This window comes from Gopherus evgoodei, chromosome 3 (genome assembly GCF_007399415.2).
Source record: "Gopherus evgoodei ecotype Sinaloan lineage chromosome 3, rGopEvg1_v1.p, whole genome shotgun sequence".
NCBI classification, from domain to species: Eukaryota; Metazoa; Chordata; order Testudines; family Testudinidae; genus Gopherus; species Gopherus evgoodei.
The window spans coordinates 37854347-37869646 of NC_044324.1; the positions used below are offsets into that span (position 1 = coordinate 37854347).

Here is a 15300-nt window from a genome sequence, read left to right on the forward strand (position 1 = left end):
TGTTGCTAGGGTAAAAATCTTCCGGCGAACGTGCACGCGGCACGTGCACACCTAATTGGAATCGATATGAGCAAGCACTTAAAGAAGAACTACATTTTCAATGAGGCTTCGACCCAACCTCAAAATTTGCATGTGCACTAGTGTGCATGCGCAAAACCCTCCTTTGCATTCACCAACAGGCAAAGTTAGCAAGTAGCATGGGTAAGGGCACCAATACACAAGCAAGGGTGTGCAAGGGCATGCAAGCAAGTTAACTCAACTAACTTTTCAGAACAGAAAATGATGGAATTTTCCAGGCTTGTCCCAAGATTTTTCCCTATGGATCTCACCTGTTACCGCAATGCAGGAATCTAATGCTCTGTTTCTGCAAGCACATATGATCACCACATAGTTCGTCTTCACTAGCTTCCCTTCAATGAGCAACTTAAACATTTCTGAAAGTCCCTCTGCAAGAGAGTAACTGCACTCGATGATATGGACACTGTCATTGCAAGAGCTGGCTGCCAACCCTGCTAGCCAGGGAAGCTGGGCCGATGTCATTGGTGCAATCTGGCTGGGAACCGGAGGGAAAGCCTGTGGAATGGCCTGTTGATACTGACGGATTTCAGAGAGGTGCGACTCCCGCCACGAGCGCATGAATATTTGTTCCAAATCCTCAATCAAAGGGACCTGGTCTGGAGCTAAAGAAACAGCAGCATTAGAGGCCCATTATAAATCACTTGCAAATGACGTCAAACTGAAAATCAAGCCCCTCCCCTCTGAAAAATACAGCAAATTAAAATTCTTTGAGGACTGATTTTTCTCTGGTTTTACACACACAACTCCATTGTCTTCACTGGCATTACAGATGGTTTACATCAGAATCAGGCTCTTTGCCCATATAAAAGATTTAGGGCCAGATTCCGGTCCACATTGCAGCCCCTTTGCGTCACCATGTAAAGCTTCCCTAACTGGGAGCATAACATTCCCTCAGCACTGGGAAATCCCTAACTGGCTAAGACTCTACACCGACACTCTTCCAGCATCCCACCGGTGTACGGGGTGTATCAGGGCATGGCTTGGTGGGGAAGGGAGGGCAGGGCTAGTGTTTGAGAGATGTTATGCTCAGTGTAAGTTAAAGCAAATCTCAGCACAGTTTAAAGTCAGGCCTCAGCAGCCCTAGCAGTCAGTGGGAGCAAATCTGCCATATAGCCACTTTTGTTCCATCCTTGGTTCCTACACAGAGCAGACGTCTCCAGGACCCAAACATCCGGGTTCTTTACCATTTCAACAATGACTTTTTGGACCACTGCTGGAATGCAAAATGGATATTTCATTGATTTTAAAGCCAGAAAGCATAATTATGATCAACTAATATGACATTCTATATATGGAGTATAAGGTAGATAGAAAGCTGGCTAGACCATCGGGTTCAACAGGTAGTGATCAATGGCTCCATGTCTCGTTGGCAGCCGGTATCAAGCAGAGTGCCCCAAAAGGTGAGTCCTGGGACCAGTTTTGTTCAATATCTTTATTAATGATCTGGAGGATGGTGTGGATTGCACCCTCAGCAAGTTTTCAGATAACACTAACTGGGAGGAGTGGTAAATATGATGGAGGTAGGAATAAGATACAGAGGGACCTAGACAAATTGGAGGATTGGGCCAAAAGAAATCTGATGAGGTTCAACAAGGAAAAATACAGACTCCTGCACAGATTAGGGACCAAGTGGCTAGGCAGCAGCTCTGCAGAAAGGGACCTGGGAGTTACAGTGGACGAGAAGCTGGATAGGAGTCAACAGTGTGCGCTTGTTGCCAAGAAGTCTAACAGCATTTTGGGCTGTATAAGTAGGGGCATTGCCAGCAGATCGAGATATGTGATCATTCCCCTCTATTCGGCATTGGTGAGGCTTCAGCTGGAGTAGTGTGTCCAGTTTTGGGCCATACTACAAGAGGATGTGGAAAAATTGGAAAGAGTCCAGCTGAGGGCAACACAAATGATTAGGGGGCTGAAGAACATGACTTATGAGAAGAGGCTGAAGGAATTGGGATTGTTTAGTCTGCAGAAGAGAAGAATGAGGGGGAATTTGATAGCTGCTTTCAACTATCTGAAAGGGGGTTCCAAAGACGATGGATCTAGACTGTTCTCAGTGTTACCAGATGACTGAACAAGGAGTAACGGTTTTAGTTGCAGTGGGGGAGGTTTAGGTTGGATATTAGGAAAAACTTTTTCACTAGGAGGGTTGTGAAACACTGGAATGGGTTACCTAGGAACGTGGTGAAATCTCCTTCCTTAGAAGTTTTTAAGGTCATGCTTGACAAAGCCCTGTTTGGGATGATTCAGTTGGGGATTGGTCCTGCTCTGAGCAGGGAGTGGCACTAGATGACCTCCTCAGGTCCCTTCCAATCCTGATTTCTATGATTCTATGATAACACAAGTGACAGAATTTCACCCAGTGTTTCCATCCAGCCCAACAGATGTCATTGAACTAGAGTACATCTTTCCCAAAGATATCCAATCCTGATTTAAGAGTCCATGAACATTTTTGGCAGTTCTGATTTCAACGGGAGACAGAATTTACCAAGGACTTAATCCCAGGGGAACTGCAGATGCTCAGCACATCTCAGTACTTGGCCCTATATTTTTTTAAGACCCAGCAATCAACTCTTTCACTACGGCAGGAGCTCCTTTAGTTAATCTAAAAAGCACTTAGTCAAAGAAATCTTAGTCTTTACTCAACAATAGCAAAATGTAATAATTCTAGTCCAAGATTCTACACGTGTAAAAAAACTCACCTAGTTGAACAAGGTAGTAGACGGTTAGTAAAAGCTGCATTTCCTCTGAAATAGGCTGTATTGTAGAGGCACCGTACTGTTCATAAGCCCTAGATATGGACTGTGAATTTCTGTAGCAGGTGTACAAAAGAGGGCTGACTATAATGTCATTAAGGTTCCCACAAAGATAAGGGAAGTTCCCATGACCTGTAATATAAACATATTTGCACTTGTCAGATAAACTTAATTTAATAATTCACTATGCAGCATCAAACAGGTCACTAACACTTTAAAGGGTAACAGCTCAAATTATATTTCAGCGCTCGGGGAGTCAGCGAAAGAGATTAAAAGCAGTAGGTGATGCCATGTCTAACATCCTGGCTCCACGTGTTGTGTCCCATAATGACTAGTTCTATTCTAGATCATCACCACAGAAGCCAAGTGCCTTGCAGGAGCACATTAAGCAATGTAAATAACGTCAGCCACATGTGCTGTGGCTCATTCTCTCATCTCTTCCAAGGGGAACAACTGTGTGTGGAGTGGTTTGTTTTGGTAGGGTTTTCTGTTTGGTTGGATTTTGCTGGGGGAGGGGTTGTTGGGGTTTTTTGTACATGCTGTTTTGTGTTTAGTTAGAGAAGGCCAGTCAAAGTGCACCTTGCATTTGGAGTGGACGGTGATGAGGTTTGTGATGGTCCTTAGTTCCTGTGGGAGTTCATTCCACAGTCTCAGACCAACAAAGCTCTATCACCTGCACAGATGAGCTTTACCCTAGCTCTCCCATACCAGATGAGCAGAGAAGTTGACCATGGTCCTCATCCCAGAGCTTTAGGTGATCTTCCTGATATGCTGGGAACAAGCTACTGAGCACCTTAAAGATAAGGACTGAGAAACATTCCAAGTAGAGAATAGAAGTTAAGGGTATTACCAGCTAATGGAGGTAGCTCAAGTGGTAGATGCTTGTATTTCAGAGACTGAAAGTCCCAGGTTCAATCCCTACTCAGGGAAGCAAAGTTGTTACAAAGTGAAGTCCCACATGCAGAACAGAACTGTTGATTTCAGATGCTCAGAAGGAGCTTCCCCTGAGGAGAAGAAGAGTATTGCACGTTGACTTAGGGCTTGTCTACACAGTGTGCTGGTGTGCAACGTGCTGGTGGCAACACACTAGTGTGCACTTACTGTGTGGACCCATGTGCACATTCAGGGTTCCTTAGTGTGTGCTGATGTAGTCCCATTTCAAACGGTACAGCATCAATGCACACTAGGGAACTTTCAGTGTGTGCCAGCAGGTCCATGTGGAGTTGTGTGTGACACACTGGTCTGTACTACATTTTACATCCCAGCTGTGTGTACTAACTCTAAAGCTATGTCTACACAGCAATTAAACACCTACTGCTGGCCCATGTCAGCTGGCCTCTAGCTACGGGATTGTTTAACTGCAATGTAAACATTCAGGCTCTGGCTGGAGCCCAAACTCTGGGACCCCCTGAGGGGGTAAGGTCCAAAAGTACAGATTCCAGCCTGAGCCTGAACATCTACACAGCAGTTTTTAGTCCTGCAGCACAAGCCCCATGAGCCCAAGTCAGCTGACCTGGGCCAGCCGTGGCCATACCATGAGTCTTTTATTCAGTGTAGATGTACCCCAGGTGTATCATGGCTGCTCTCCAAAGATGATAACACCCTACTACTTAGCCAGCATTTTACATGAATAGACTGTGCGAGCTTTACATCTGTCCCTCACAATGCACCAAAGCTGCAATAATTTCATATACTCCCCCATCCCAACCCAAACAAAGACTACAGGTGTTCCTAAAGTACCTGATAGAACTGTGATGTAGATAATGTCTACTTTAGTCTAGACTGAGATGTAAACACAGAGTACCCATCACAAATTTAAATCTACAAAGGCCAAAGCACTAATTTATGGCCTTACACTCCTTAATTGTTGACCAATCTTGTTCCTATTGCATTAAATGGGAATTAAGCATTTGATTTGCACGGGAGCAGGATTACAACCTTGAGCTCTTGAAGTTTTGGCTTTTTGTTTTAGGTTTTTTGAGGGGTGGGTTGATTGGTTGGGTTTTTGGGTTATTTTTTATAATTATCAAGTTAATTAATGTTTGCACATGTAAAATCCTATACAAGTTTCTTCTCAAAATACATTAAATTGCCTTTAAGCCTGCGTCCAGTGTATTTAAAATTTCTTCCCTAAATTATAAAAGCAGGCCAATATCTTTGTATGTCTCTTACACACATGGATAGTTTTTTTACCTTTAAATATAACTGGTTTTGCTTTACATATTTTCAGCAAGTTATCAGGAACAGAAACTGGTTCTCCAGAGGCCACCATTGGAGAAGAGACTGGTCCCACCAGAGTAGAATGTGTCAAACATGATAGGCCTCCCACATCTAAGAATTAATTCATAATGTTAATGAATTATCATATTGATGCAAATAAATTCAGAACGTTGTTTTTCTTGATGAAGAGTATTAAACACTAACAGCATCTGCATTCAAGATCAATGTTCCATTCTTTTTACAACTACAAAACAAATGACTCATGAAATGCTAATAAAGCTTATATTTATTATGTTGGCTTCCTTGAAATAATAATTACATTTCCAAGCCCTTGAGTATCACACATGTCTAAAGATTGCAAAATGAGCATAAAAAACAACATGCTGGCATGAGTTCAATAATATGGACTGGCGTGGCTTTATCAACAGCAAACATGTATGATTTGCATTTTTCCACTATAGTAACATATTCAGGGATTCCAAGGGAATGTTCTTGCTCTAAATACCTAATGAGGGAAATTAAAAATCACCAAAATGTATCATTTTTTTCAATGTTCCATTTTTGACAGCAGTCATACTCCAAACAGGAGATAAAAAGACTATTTCAAAGAAAGCTGGTAGATTACAAGGCTGATTTCAAAGCAGTTAGATGCTGAGGCACTTTTCAAAATCATCTGAGGCACCTAGATGGATCTTTCGGCTCCTAAATACCTTGTGAAATCTCACCCATCACTCATTATCTTTTAGACAAAAGAATTCAACTAACTTACCATTTTTATTTCTATTTGGAGTCTGCAGGTTAGGCTGCAAGTTCCAAGTTTCAGTCAATGATGGCGACTCTGGAGACCATCCCTTGTGGCGCTTTTAGGAGGCCCTGGATTGTTAAAGTGCCTGGGTAATATTAATACATCAGAAAATTATTAATATGCAAAATGGAGGAATATTTTTAACTTGTTAAATCACATGCATGACAGTCCAACATGGTATTTGATAGACAAGCCCTATATACACGTTAATTATTGTACTAGTTTGCCTCAAACATGTACACAGACTCGCTAGTCTGTATATGACCTTTATTTTACTGTACTGTGTTACACCTTAATAATTTCAACTCTCCAGGGCAGGGACGTGTGATTCATGATAGCACAGTTCATCTATTTTACAGCACTGTGAGTTCTGGGAAAACGATACTAGTATAGCATTAATATGTTCTTACCCTGGAAGCCAAGAATATATATGTTTTATTCCTTGTATGTCCAGATACAACACTTAAAATGAGCAGATTTAGCAATTAGGAGACATTCGATAAAATTTGACAAAGTGCATTCAGGGACTTAGGAATCTAAATCCCATTGAAACATTATGATACTTGGGAGCTTTTGAAAACATTACCCACCATCATTATTTTTGCCACCCCATACTGGTTTATCAGCTCTATTCCTCTGATATTCAAGGTTGGCAGCCGTAGAGACCAGCAGCTGGCTCCGGCACCTTTGTTTGTACTACCAATCACCAGCCTGAGCCACTTTCTGCTGAAGTTACTGGTCTTGATTTCCTGTGTTTTCCTGTGCATTTCTGCAAATTCCAGAATGCTGAACTTGCACTGTACCAGTGGGCATTTCTGACCAGTGGATGTTAAGGGTTTTTAAGTTTTGCTCAGAATCCTGTAAGACTGAGCTCTTAGTCTCACCCTACCTTAATATGCCAAGGTACCAGCACATCTAGTCACACTGTCAAAGGCTATCTTGACAACAGAATGGTTTATTCCCATGTATACTTCAAAACCTGAGTTTGAGTCTTATAGAATTAAAAAAAAAGGTTATGACATTTTCTTTGTAAAAGATACCATATAAAAATAAACTACAACCATATGTGCCGAACTAGCATGCCTTCAGACTGGAATAAAGTTATTCACTTGAAGATTCATCATAGAGTTAGTATCTACTAAAAAAGTTGGACTTTTGTCCTTTATATTTCCCCATGTGAGGGCAATATATGGCCATTTGTTCTACTTTCAATTACTTATCTTTCCAGCATAATCCAGAGCAGAAGGCAATAATTTCAAGAAGAGCAAATCAATATAATGTATGTATTTTTTGCAAATCCCCAACCCGCCAGGTCTCACATGGTTATGTAATTCGACTGACATCTGATGGTTTCTTTGTGAAATGAGAAGGTGAGATCAGTCCATTTTCTCATAAGCAAGTGACCATTCACTTAGAGAGGCGAAGTGGTCAAGGACAGAGTGGGCATGGAAACTGAACTGGGATGAAGCATGCTGGCAGTGTAATTCAGTGAAGATTACCTAAAATTAATCTCAAATCTGACTTTGGCTACAATACGGCTATTAAGAGTTTTCCTGCCCAAACTGCAGATCCATGGTGCTCATGCAGAAAAATTTGGCGATCACAGATCAGACAGAACCATTCTGGACAACCATTTAAAAACATGTTGTTCCTGTGCAGTCCAAAGAGTAATGTGAACAGTGTCTTAAACTCTGGAGCTAGATGTCTAAGTGGAATGATCTTTCCCAATGTGGACTGCATCCTTTGATAAGCAGCTTCTGACTGGTCAGAATAAAGCTTTCCTGGAATTGATAAATAAAACCTGTTCTGGAGTGACTATAAAAAACTGACACAGACAAATCTTTCCAAGAGTCTGGACACCGAGTAAAGGCTTCTTTCTTTTCAAACTAAAATAAGAGTAAAATGAAATAAAAATAATAAATTACTGTTCTGACTTCTACAGAAGCCGTGTCAGAAAATACATAAAACACACCTTGAAAGTTAATAAGGAACAAGAGATTTTATTAACACAATGACTCTTAGGGTAATATTCTGATCCAGAAACAGGAATTTATGCCAAACAGAATACTCCAATTTCCCCTCAAGTAACCAAATCAGAATATACTATTTAGATTGTTTAAACACAAAGTTCAAAGGTACCTAAGATTGATGGTCTTGTCAGAGCTGGCAGGTTATTTTTCACCAGCTGTTGTTTGGGAGAATCTTTGCCATTGTAAACAGTTGAACCTAATGCTGCTGTTGATGGGAGATGATCAGATATTGTGCCTGCCATTAAAAAAAAGTTATTTTAAATAAATGATTAGAGAGGAAGATCCTCAGATGGTGTAATGAACTGATCAATTAGTAGCTGATTTCAATGGATCGATGACAATTTACATCAGCTGAGGATCACCTCATAGTGTTTACCGCACTGAACACAGTGGGTCCAGTTTGGATCTTATATCAGTTTTACAATAGTGTAACTCCACTGACTTCACTGGAGTTACTTGGGGTTTATATGTGGATAATGCTCCAGTCCTGCAATCAGATCCACATTCAGCCCATCAGCATGAAGCCACCTGCTTCCATGGGAAGCTCATTGCAAGAATGGCCTTAAAAGAATCAAGCATTGTATCAATACAAATAAACTCAACCAAAATTTTGAGTTTACATTTTTTTCCAAACATATTTTTATTTATCAGGAGTTGACAGTGTCATGTTAATAAATAGGTAGATTTGACTAACCCTAACTCTGTTTATAATTATTTACTTTTTCTACTTTCATCTTTTGAAAATATACACACATCAATGACGTCCTAGGGGGATTAATGCTTTGTTCTCAATAAACACCAGGTTTCTAAATCGTAACTGTTTAATATATTTGGATTCAGGCTCCTCTCTGACAGAGAGAAAAAAAATGTCAATAAAGTTATTGCAGTTCTCAAAATACAAATACCCTCACACTCACAAGACACTGGACAGATGATTTCATTAGGAGTGAAATCCGAGAGATCATTTCACCTTTCATCAGTAAACACCTACCTATGCACACCCAGGAAACAGAAAAGCAAACCTTCAGAAAGTAAATATTTTTAACCATAGAAGATATGGTGGGGGGGGTTTAAATATGAAAACCTGACCTTAATATGTCTGAAATATAAAAAATAAACCAATGCCTTTACACAGCAAAAGAAAAAAAAACAAAAGCATATTTAACCGAACTTCCATATAACCTCTGCAATAAGAGGATTCCCACTCATATCATAAAATGGATCAGAAGAACAAACTGAAATAAACAAACTGATTCCAAAGCATTGTGCTAGATACAACAGCTGCAAAATGGTGAAGTCCACTTTTATCACCTTGCAACAGCTGGATCTCAAAGATTGGCTTGCCCTAGCTATGAAGAAGCTCACTGACTCCAAAAGAGAAATATTTTCTAATCATTAAGCTAGTTGTCAACTCCCTCATCAATAACTTTGAAAAACCGCTTGTAATGAAAAAGCCGTTCAAAGAACTATTAACTTTCTTTTTTCAGAGCGTACGACATTATTATATCAATTAACTTGATTTAGTTAACCCAGACATCCGCATTTATTCATTTTGTGTTATGTGTTTCTATTTACACACACACACACACACACACACACACACACACACACACACACACACAAATATTTAGTAACTCAAAGGGTTCCTCTTCTCCAAGTTACCTGTTTGTTGAGTCCCAGCCGGAGCATTTGGGTTTCGTGCTGGAACAAGCTCACTGTGTGGTGTTAGCGGGGGACCAGAACTCTCTGGAGGTTGAACAAAGTGCTTGAACAAGGACCAGATGAAGCCTGTCGGCCTCTGAACTCTAAGAAAACAAGACCCTTCCACTGAGAACCAATACAAAAGCTTTATCTTTGTAAATTTAAACTGAGAATTTAGAACATGAACTAATTTGATTCAGTTGCTATGATATTTGGAAAGCGGGCACTAACGGTTTGTCAAAACATGCCATCTTTATTAGACAATTGCTTTCTACAGCTGCTCTTTAGTAATCACCTAGCTTTAAAGACTCCTTTGTTTATCTGTCTATCTCAGGCTTTTCTCAGACGCTAATCTCTGTGCTATCTAAGCTCTGCAGATGAGAACCAGAGCTCCAACAAGACAGCTTCATTATCTCACCTGCCCCTTTCCAGCAGATTACAGATCCTTTGGTAAGAGTTCCTTGTGCATTCCTGACCAGATAATACTTTAAGTGTTTCTGTTTCTTGGGCTGAGTGGTCAGTTTAAGATTGATGTGATTGGAAAATTCAGTAAAGTAGCAGAAGCCCTTCTTTCCACAGCCAACACAATTGCCAGAGAAACCTGATAAAATAAACAGTACAAAAGATCTGGTAAGATAGGTGACAGTAATACGTAGACACAACACTTCCCTGGGATGGTGAGCATTTGTTCTAAATAATTCCTCTGATACAAACATTCTCTTACTAAAAAAATTAAGTCAAACCCTCCAAATTGCACTTGGCCATCAGGTTTCCTAAATTAAGCTTCACAGTTAGTAAATACATACCTTGTTTTCATTGTCTATGGTTATATTTTTCATTTCAGACCACTTTCAAAACATTCCAGATACCTTCATACCCAGGTCATAGAAATGGAAACAGGCATTTAGGCTTGGTCTACACAACACAGCTTTTAGCGTAAAAATCAGGCAGTGTAAATGCTGTTTGTCAGCACTTTTGCCAACAAAATACTTCCATCCCCTACAAGCGGGATTCGTGTTGTCGACATGAGAAGCGCTCCTGCCGACAACGAGCCGTTTATGCTGCCACTTCCTGCCACAAAAACGTTGTCTTTCAGAGGGGGCTTTTTAAGCACCTGTGATGACAAAAGTTTTGTCATTCAAGTAGCGTAGAGAAAGGCTTAGACTATTAAGGCCCTGACTAGAAAGTACTTAAGCATGTGTTTAAATCTATCCCTATGCAAGACAGCACTGAGCAAGTGCTTAACTTTAAACATGCACTTAAGCACATTTTTAAAGTGCTTTCCTTATTAGGGTTGCTCTCCTGGGTCAGGGCCTTCAGGAGAAAGTATAGCAAATCCCTCGTGATTTAAGACAGCCTTCCCAAATTCGGGGGCTAGTCTGCATGACCCATCTGCAATATCACAGAATTTGTTTTAAAAACTATTATTTATCTGTATGATACCAAAGTGCTTGGGGCTGCACGGAGCCTGAAAGAAACATGCTCCCTGCTTGTGCCAAAGAGCTCAGGGCCTGATGGGATAGCTGCTCCATACACAGAACTCCCAGGGACTTTGTGCCATTCACTTAAATGGGAATTCCTCACACTGAGACCCCGTAGGATTGAGCCCCAAGGAGCAGGTGTTGTGCTCTATTTGTTATTTAATATATAACAGCACTCCTTCGGGGGGGGGGGCAGATTGACACTGATTGGTTAATTTGTACTGTGGTCTGGGATAGCCTTATTTTTCTTGCTACTTTGTAATGTATTTACATAGGAATTGTCAAATGGATCAGACAGCACTCCACATAGGCTAGTACAAGAAATGGGTAGTTATGAATAACTGGTTCCTATGGACATTTCTTTCTACTTCCCTCATCAGTTAATATATGGCTTATGCCCTGAAGAATCAAAGTTTTCCTTTCCTTTCTTTTAATCCTATCTAATACGTATGCGGATGTGTCATCATCCGCATAAAAGTCTAATCCATTTTTTAACCCTAGGATCTTTGCAAGGAAAATCATGGGAAAACTCTCATACGAAGATTGAGAAGACACTCTCATATGAAGACTGAAAAGATTGAGATTGTTTACCTTAGAAAGGCAATAAAACAGGAAAGAATGCAATAAATGGACAAAGAATAAGGAATGGTCTAGAGAAGGTAGATCATGAGCTTCTGTTTCCTGTTTAATATTACAAGGAAAAGGGGACATTCAGTGAAATTGAAAGATGGCAAATTAAAAACTAGTATAAGGAAATTCTTTTTCATTAAATGGGTGATCAAACTGTGGAACTCATTAATACAGGATGCCACTGAGGCTAAGAATTTAGCAAGATTCAAAAAAGTGGCTGGACATTTATATAGATAACAAGACTATTCAGAATTATCATAATTAATGCTAACACATTTTGGAAAGGATATTAAACCTCATAGGTTTTGGCTTAAGCCATGAAGTAACTATCAGGGTTAGGAAGACACCTAATGTAGGGAGCAGATTATTCCACATCTTTCTAATATGAGGTTGAGTGCACCTTCCTCTCAAGCATCTGGTACTGGCCACTGTTGGAGACAGGATATTGAATTACACGGAGCCCAGGTATTATTTAGTATTGAAATTTTCATGGGCCAATATATTGCTGCAATGAGTTCCACAGATTAATTACTCATATAGTAAAACTATTTTCTTTTATTAGTTTTTAATTAGTTACTCTTCAATTTCACTGAATGGCCTTGTTTTCTGGGTTATAAGAGTAAATAAGAATGGTTTTACTTTCCACCATTTGTTATTTTGAATCCTTCTATCATTTCTACCTGATTGATCTCTCCTCTAAATTGAAGAGTCACACTCTTGCTAAATTCTCTCTATACTGAAGTTTTTTTATGCCTATAATCATTTTCTTAGCCCACTTCTGAACTCCTTTGGTTTCTGATTTATTTATGTTGAGGTAGGTGCCCATATCTGAACCCATTATTCCAGGTGAGGATGTACCAATTTATATAGCAGCATTATAATATTTTCAGTAATATTTTCTACCCCAGTCTTCATACATCTCCACATTTTTTTTTGCTTTTTGGCCACTGCTGCCTTCAGAGCTATCCACAAGTCAGCCCATATCTTTCTTATTCACCCATCCTGTCTGTTAAGAGGTTCAGGGAGGAGTTTAAGATACAACCCCCTCCTCCAGCCCCCTGCGGAGTGGCACAGCACTGCAACCAACTCTCCTTACAAGGCTACAATTTTTGCCTGATCCTGAACCCACTGGAGTCAATAGCAAAACTCTCCTTGGCTTCAATGGATGCAAAGCGAGGCTTCCTATTCAATAGGTGATAACAGGGAAGGACATCTTTCACACAAATTACGTTTTCAAATTAACTGACAATATTTTTGTTTTACTGAGCTAAGGTAAACTAAAAGCACAGCCACTGAAATATAATGCTCTATAAACACTTGTTCAGAAGGAGAATACCAGGAAAAGTATCGTTCGCTTTGCTTACAAATCTGATTACCCTCCTTATTAGCCTCGTAATGGCTCAGCAGAAGGTATTAAAGGCCAAAATTCATCCTTTGTTGGTCTGGTATCTAAGGGTACTAGGTCTTTTTGCTGGTTATGTGTTGAAGCTAAGGGTATTGAAATATGACTGTTACATCTCAGGTTCTGGTATATAGGTTAGTAAAGGTCACTATGACTTATAACACTAGGACAAATTAGCACTCTTCATAAGCCTTCATATTAAACCAGGTATCACAAAACCATCTGTCTAACATCACACAAACATCAATAGTAACAGGAGAAAACCTTCAGTTACTTCAGTAATTAAAGGCAACAGTAAAAGGAACCTCAAATAAACCCAATGTGATTAAAGCTGTACAGTGTTACATGTGTTCTAATCAGATTCAGAGTTCAGGAAACCTGGAGAATGAAATCCCTTGTTCATCCACAGAACACAGAAAGCATGGCCAGCAGCAGTGAACTTTTCCCTACACTGACACCTACCCAGATTTTTTTTAAGCCTGACCATAGAGGGAACCATTTCCTACAGCAAGACAGTGTCGTCTGTGCCTGTTCTGTTTGCTGAGACTGACTGCCAGGCTGCCAAAACTGGTGATAGAAACAGCTGTCCAGTAAGAAGCAGGTCATGGAGCACAAAATCTTTTCATGTGCGCCACAGAGCAGCCACTTGGATCAGTTACCAAGATACAGTGCCTGCTCTGTGGTACACTTGAAAAGATTTTGTGCTCCATGACCAGCTTCCTACTAAACTTCCTAACTCACTCACGTAGATCACTGACCACAACCTGGACCAGACTCAAACTAGCAGAGACCGCACTGAAAGGTTCCATAGCCCCTTAAAGGTCCCATAAGCAATCTCATTTAGCCATGTGAGATCAATTAGGAAACCTAATCTTCACTTAGGGCTCATCTACACTTCATGCTACAGCAGCACAGCTGCAGCTGTTGCACCGCTGCAGTGCTTCAGTGTAGAGACTACCTATGCCTGCAGGAGCAAGTCTCCCATCAGCATAAGTAACCACCTTCCCAAGAGGCAGTAGCTAGGTTAATGGAAGAATTCCTTCATTGACCTAGTGCTGTCTACACCATGGGCTAGATTGGTCTCTCAGGGGTGTGGATTTCTCACAGGGATTTATTGGAACACTGCAAGTACCAACTCTAGCACAAGCAGGCAGGATTGAACTTCCTACCTGAACTTCCTGCTAACCCATATGTCAGATCAACAACATAACATACACAACACAACACCTTAACACTATGATAAAGATATAGCACTATATACTGGTTGAGTTGCTGTCTATAATAACCATTACAACTCCCCCCCCCCCAGTTAAATAACAGTAACTCCTAGGAACCCAGGTAGTCTGCCATCCATGGGGGTTTATGTGTTGGTCTGCCCACTAAAGGCCTATATTCACTCACTGACATCTCATTCATAATTGGATCTAGATTATCAGTGACTGCAGGGTTCATGTCCTCTATCTGTTGTACACAAACTGTCTGCTGAAGACAGCGTGTGCTAAGGTCCCAAGAACATCCCAGCAATTCCTCCTTCACAACTGGCCTCCCATTATGAGCCACAGGAACCTGCTAGGGGTACCTCTAAATCGTTTCTGCATCCTTCTGGGATAATTATTGGGTATCCTCAATGTTTGCCTTCCTCTTTCTTTCAATGAATGTGTGCACTAGTTTTTGATGCACTACAAAGTGGCAAGGTCTTGCTTTTTGTATCAGTAAGGATAAGCTGTTTAATTTCTTAATCACTGTGTAAGATTCCCTCCAAAAAGGAGTACTTTGGGGATTTTTTCCAGACTGTTTTTTCCAGTTGCATAGCTACACTTTTTCTCTTTCCTGGATGGGCACAATTTTCCTTTTTTCTGGCATCTTGTATCTGACATGCTCGCTTCCAACTAATCTGTTCCTCTACCTTCTGGAATGCTGTCCTCAGGTCACTGATATAAGATTCCACCACATCACCCACCTGCAAAGAAGCACGGGGTCTTGCCAGTTCTTGCTGCCTGAACATCAAGTCACAGGGAAGCATGAGTGTGCAGAGGCCAAAAATAACCTCACAGGCGAGTAATGGATAGGTGAGTGCATGCTTGTGTTCTATGCCAAGATGACAAATGATGACTTAGTATCCCAGTCTCATTGGTCTTCGCTAACAAATTGCCAGTGGTGCACTTTCTCCACACTCCCATTACTTGCAGGGTGGGCAACTCCA

At 40.6% G+C, this 15300-nt stretch overlaps 1 protein-coding gene across 1 annotated transcript in view; it reads right to left on the reverse strand.

Moving 5' to 3' along the window:
• The window catches only part of GREB1 (growth regulating estrogen receptor binding 1), a 95459-nt gene that overhangs the window by 51816 nt on the left and 28343 nt on the right, over nucleotides 1-15300 (reverse strand). The window contains 9 exon segments of the mRNA XM_030554378.1: nucleotides 330-680; nucleotides 2775-2960; nucleotides 5022-5159; nucleotides 5818-5921; nucleotides 7684-7739; nucleotides 7976-8118; nucleotides 9546-9638; nucleotides 9641-9688; nucleotides 10003-10185. Coding sequence (XP_030410238.1) covers nucleotides 330-680; nucleotides 2775-2960; nucleotides 5022-5159; nucleotides 5818-5921; nucleotides 7684-7739; nucleotides 7976-8118; nucleotides 9546-9638; nucleotides 9641-9688; nucleotides 10003-10185 — 1302 coding nt within the window.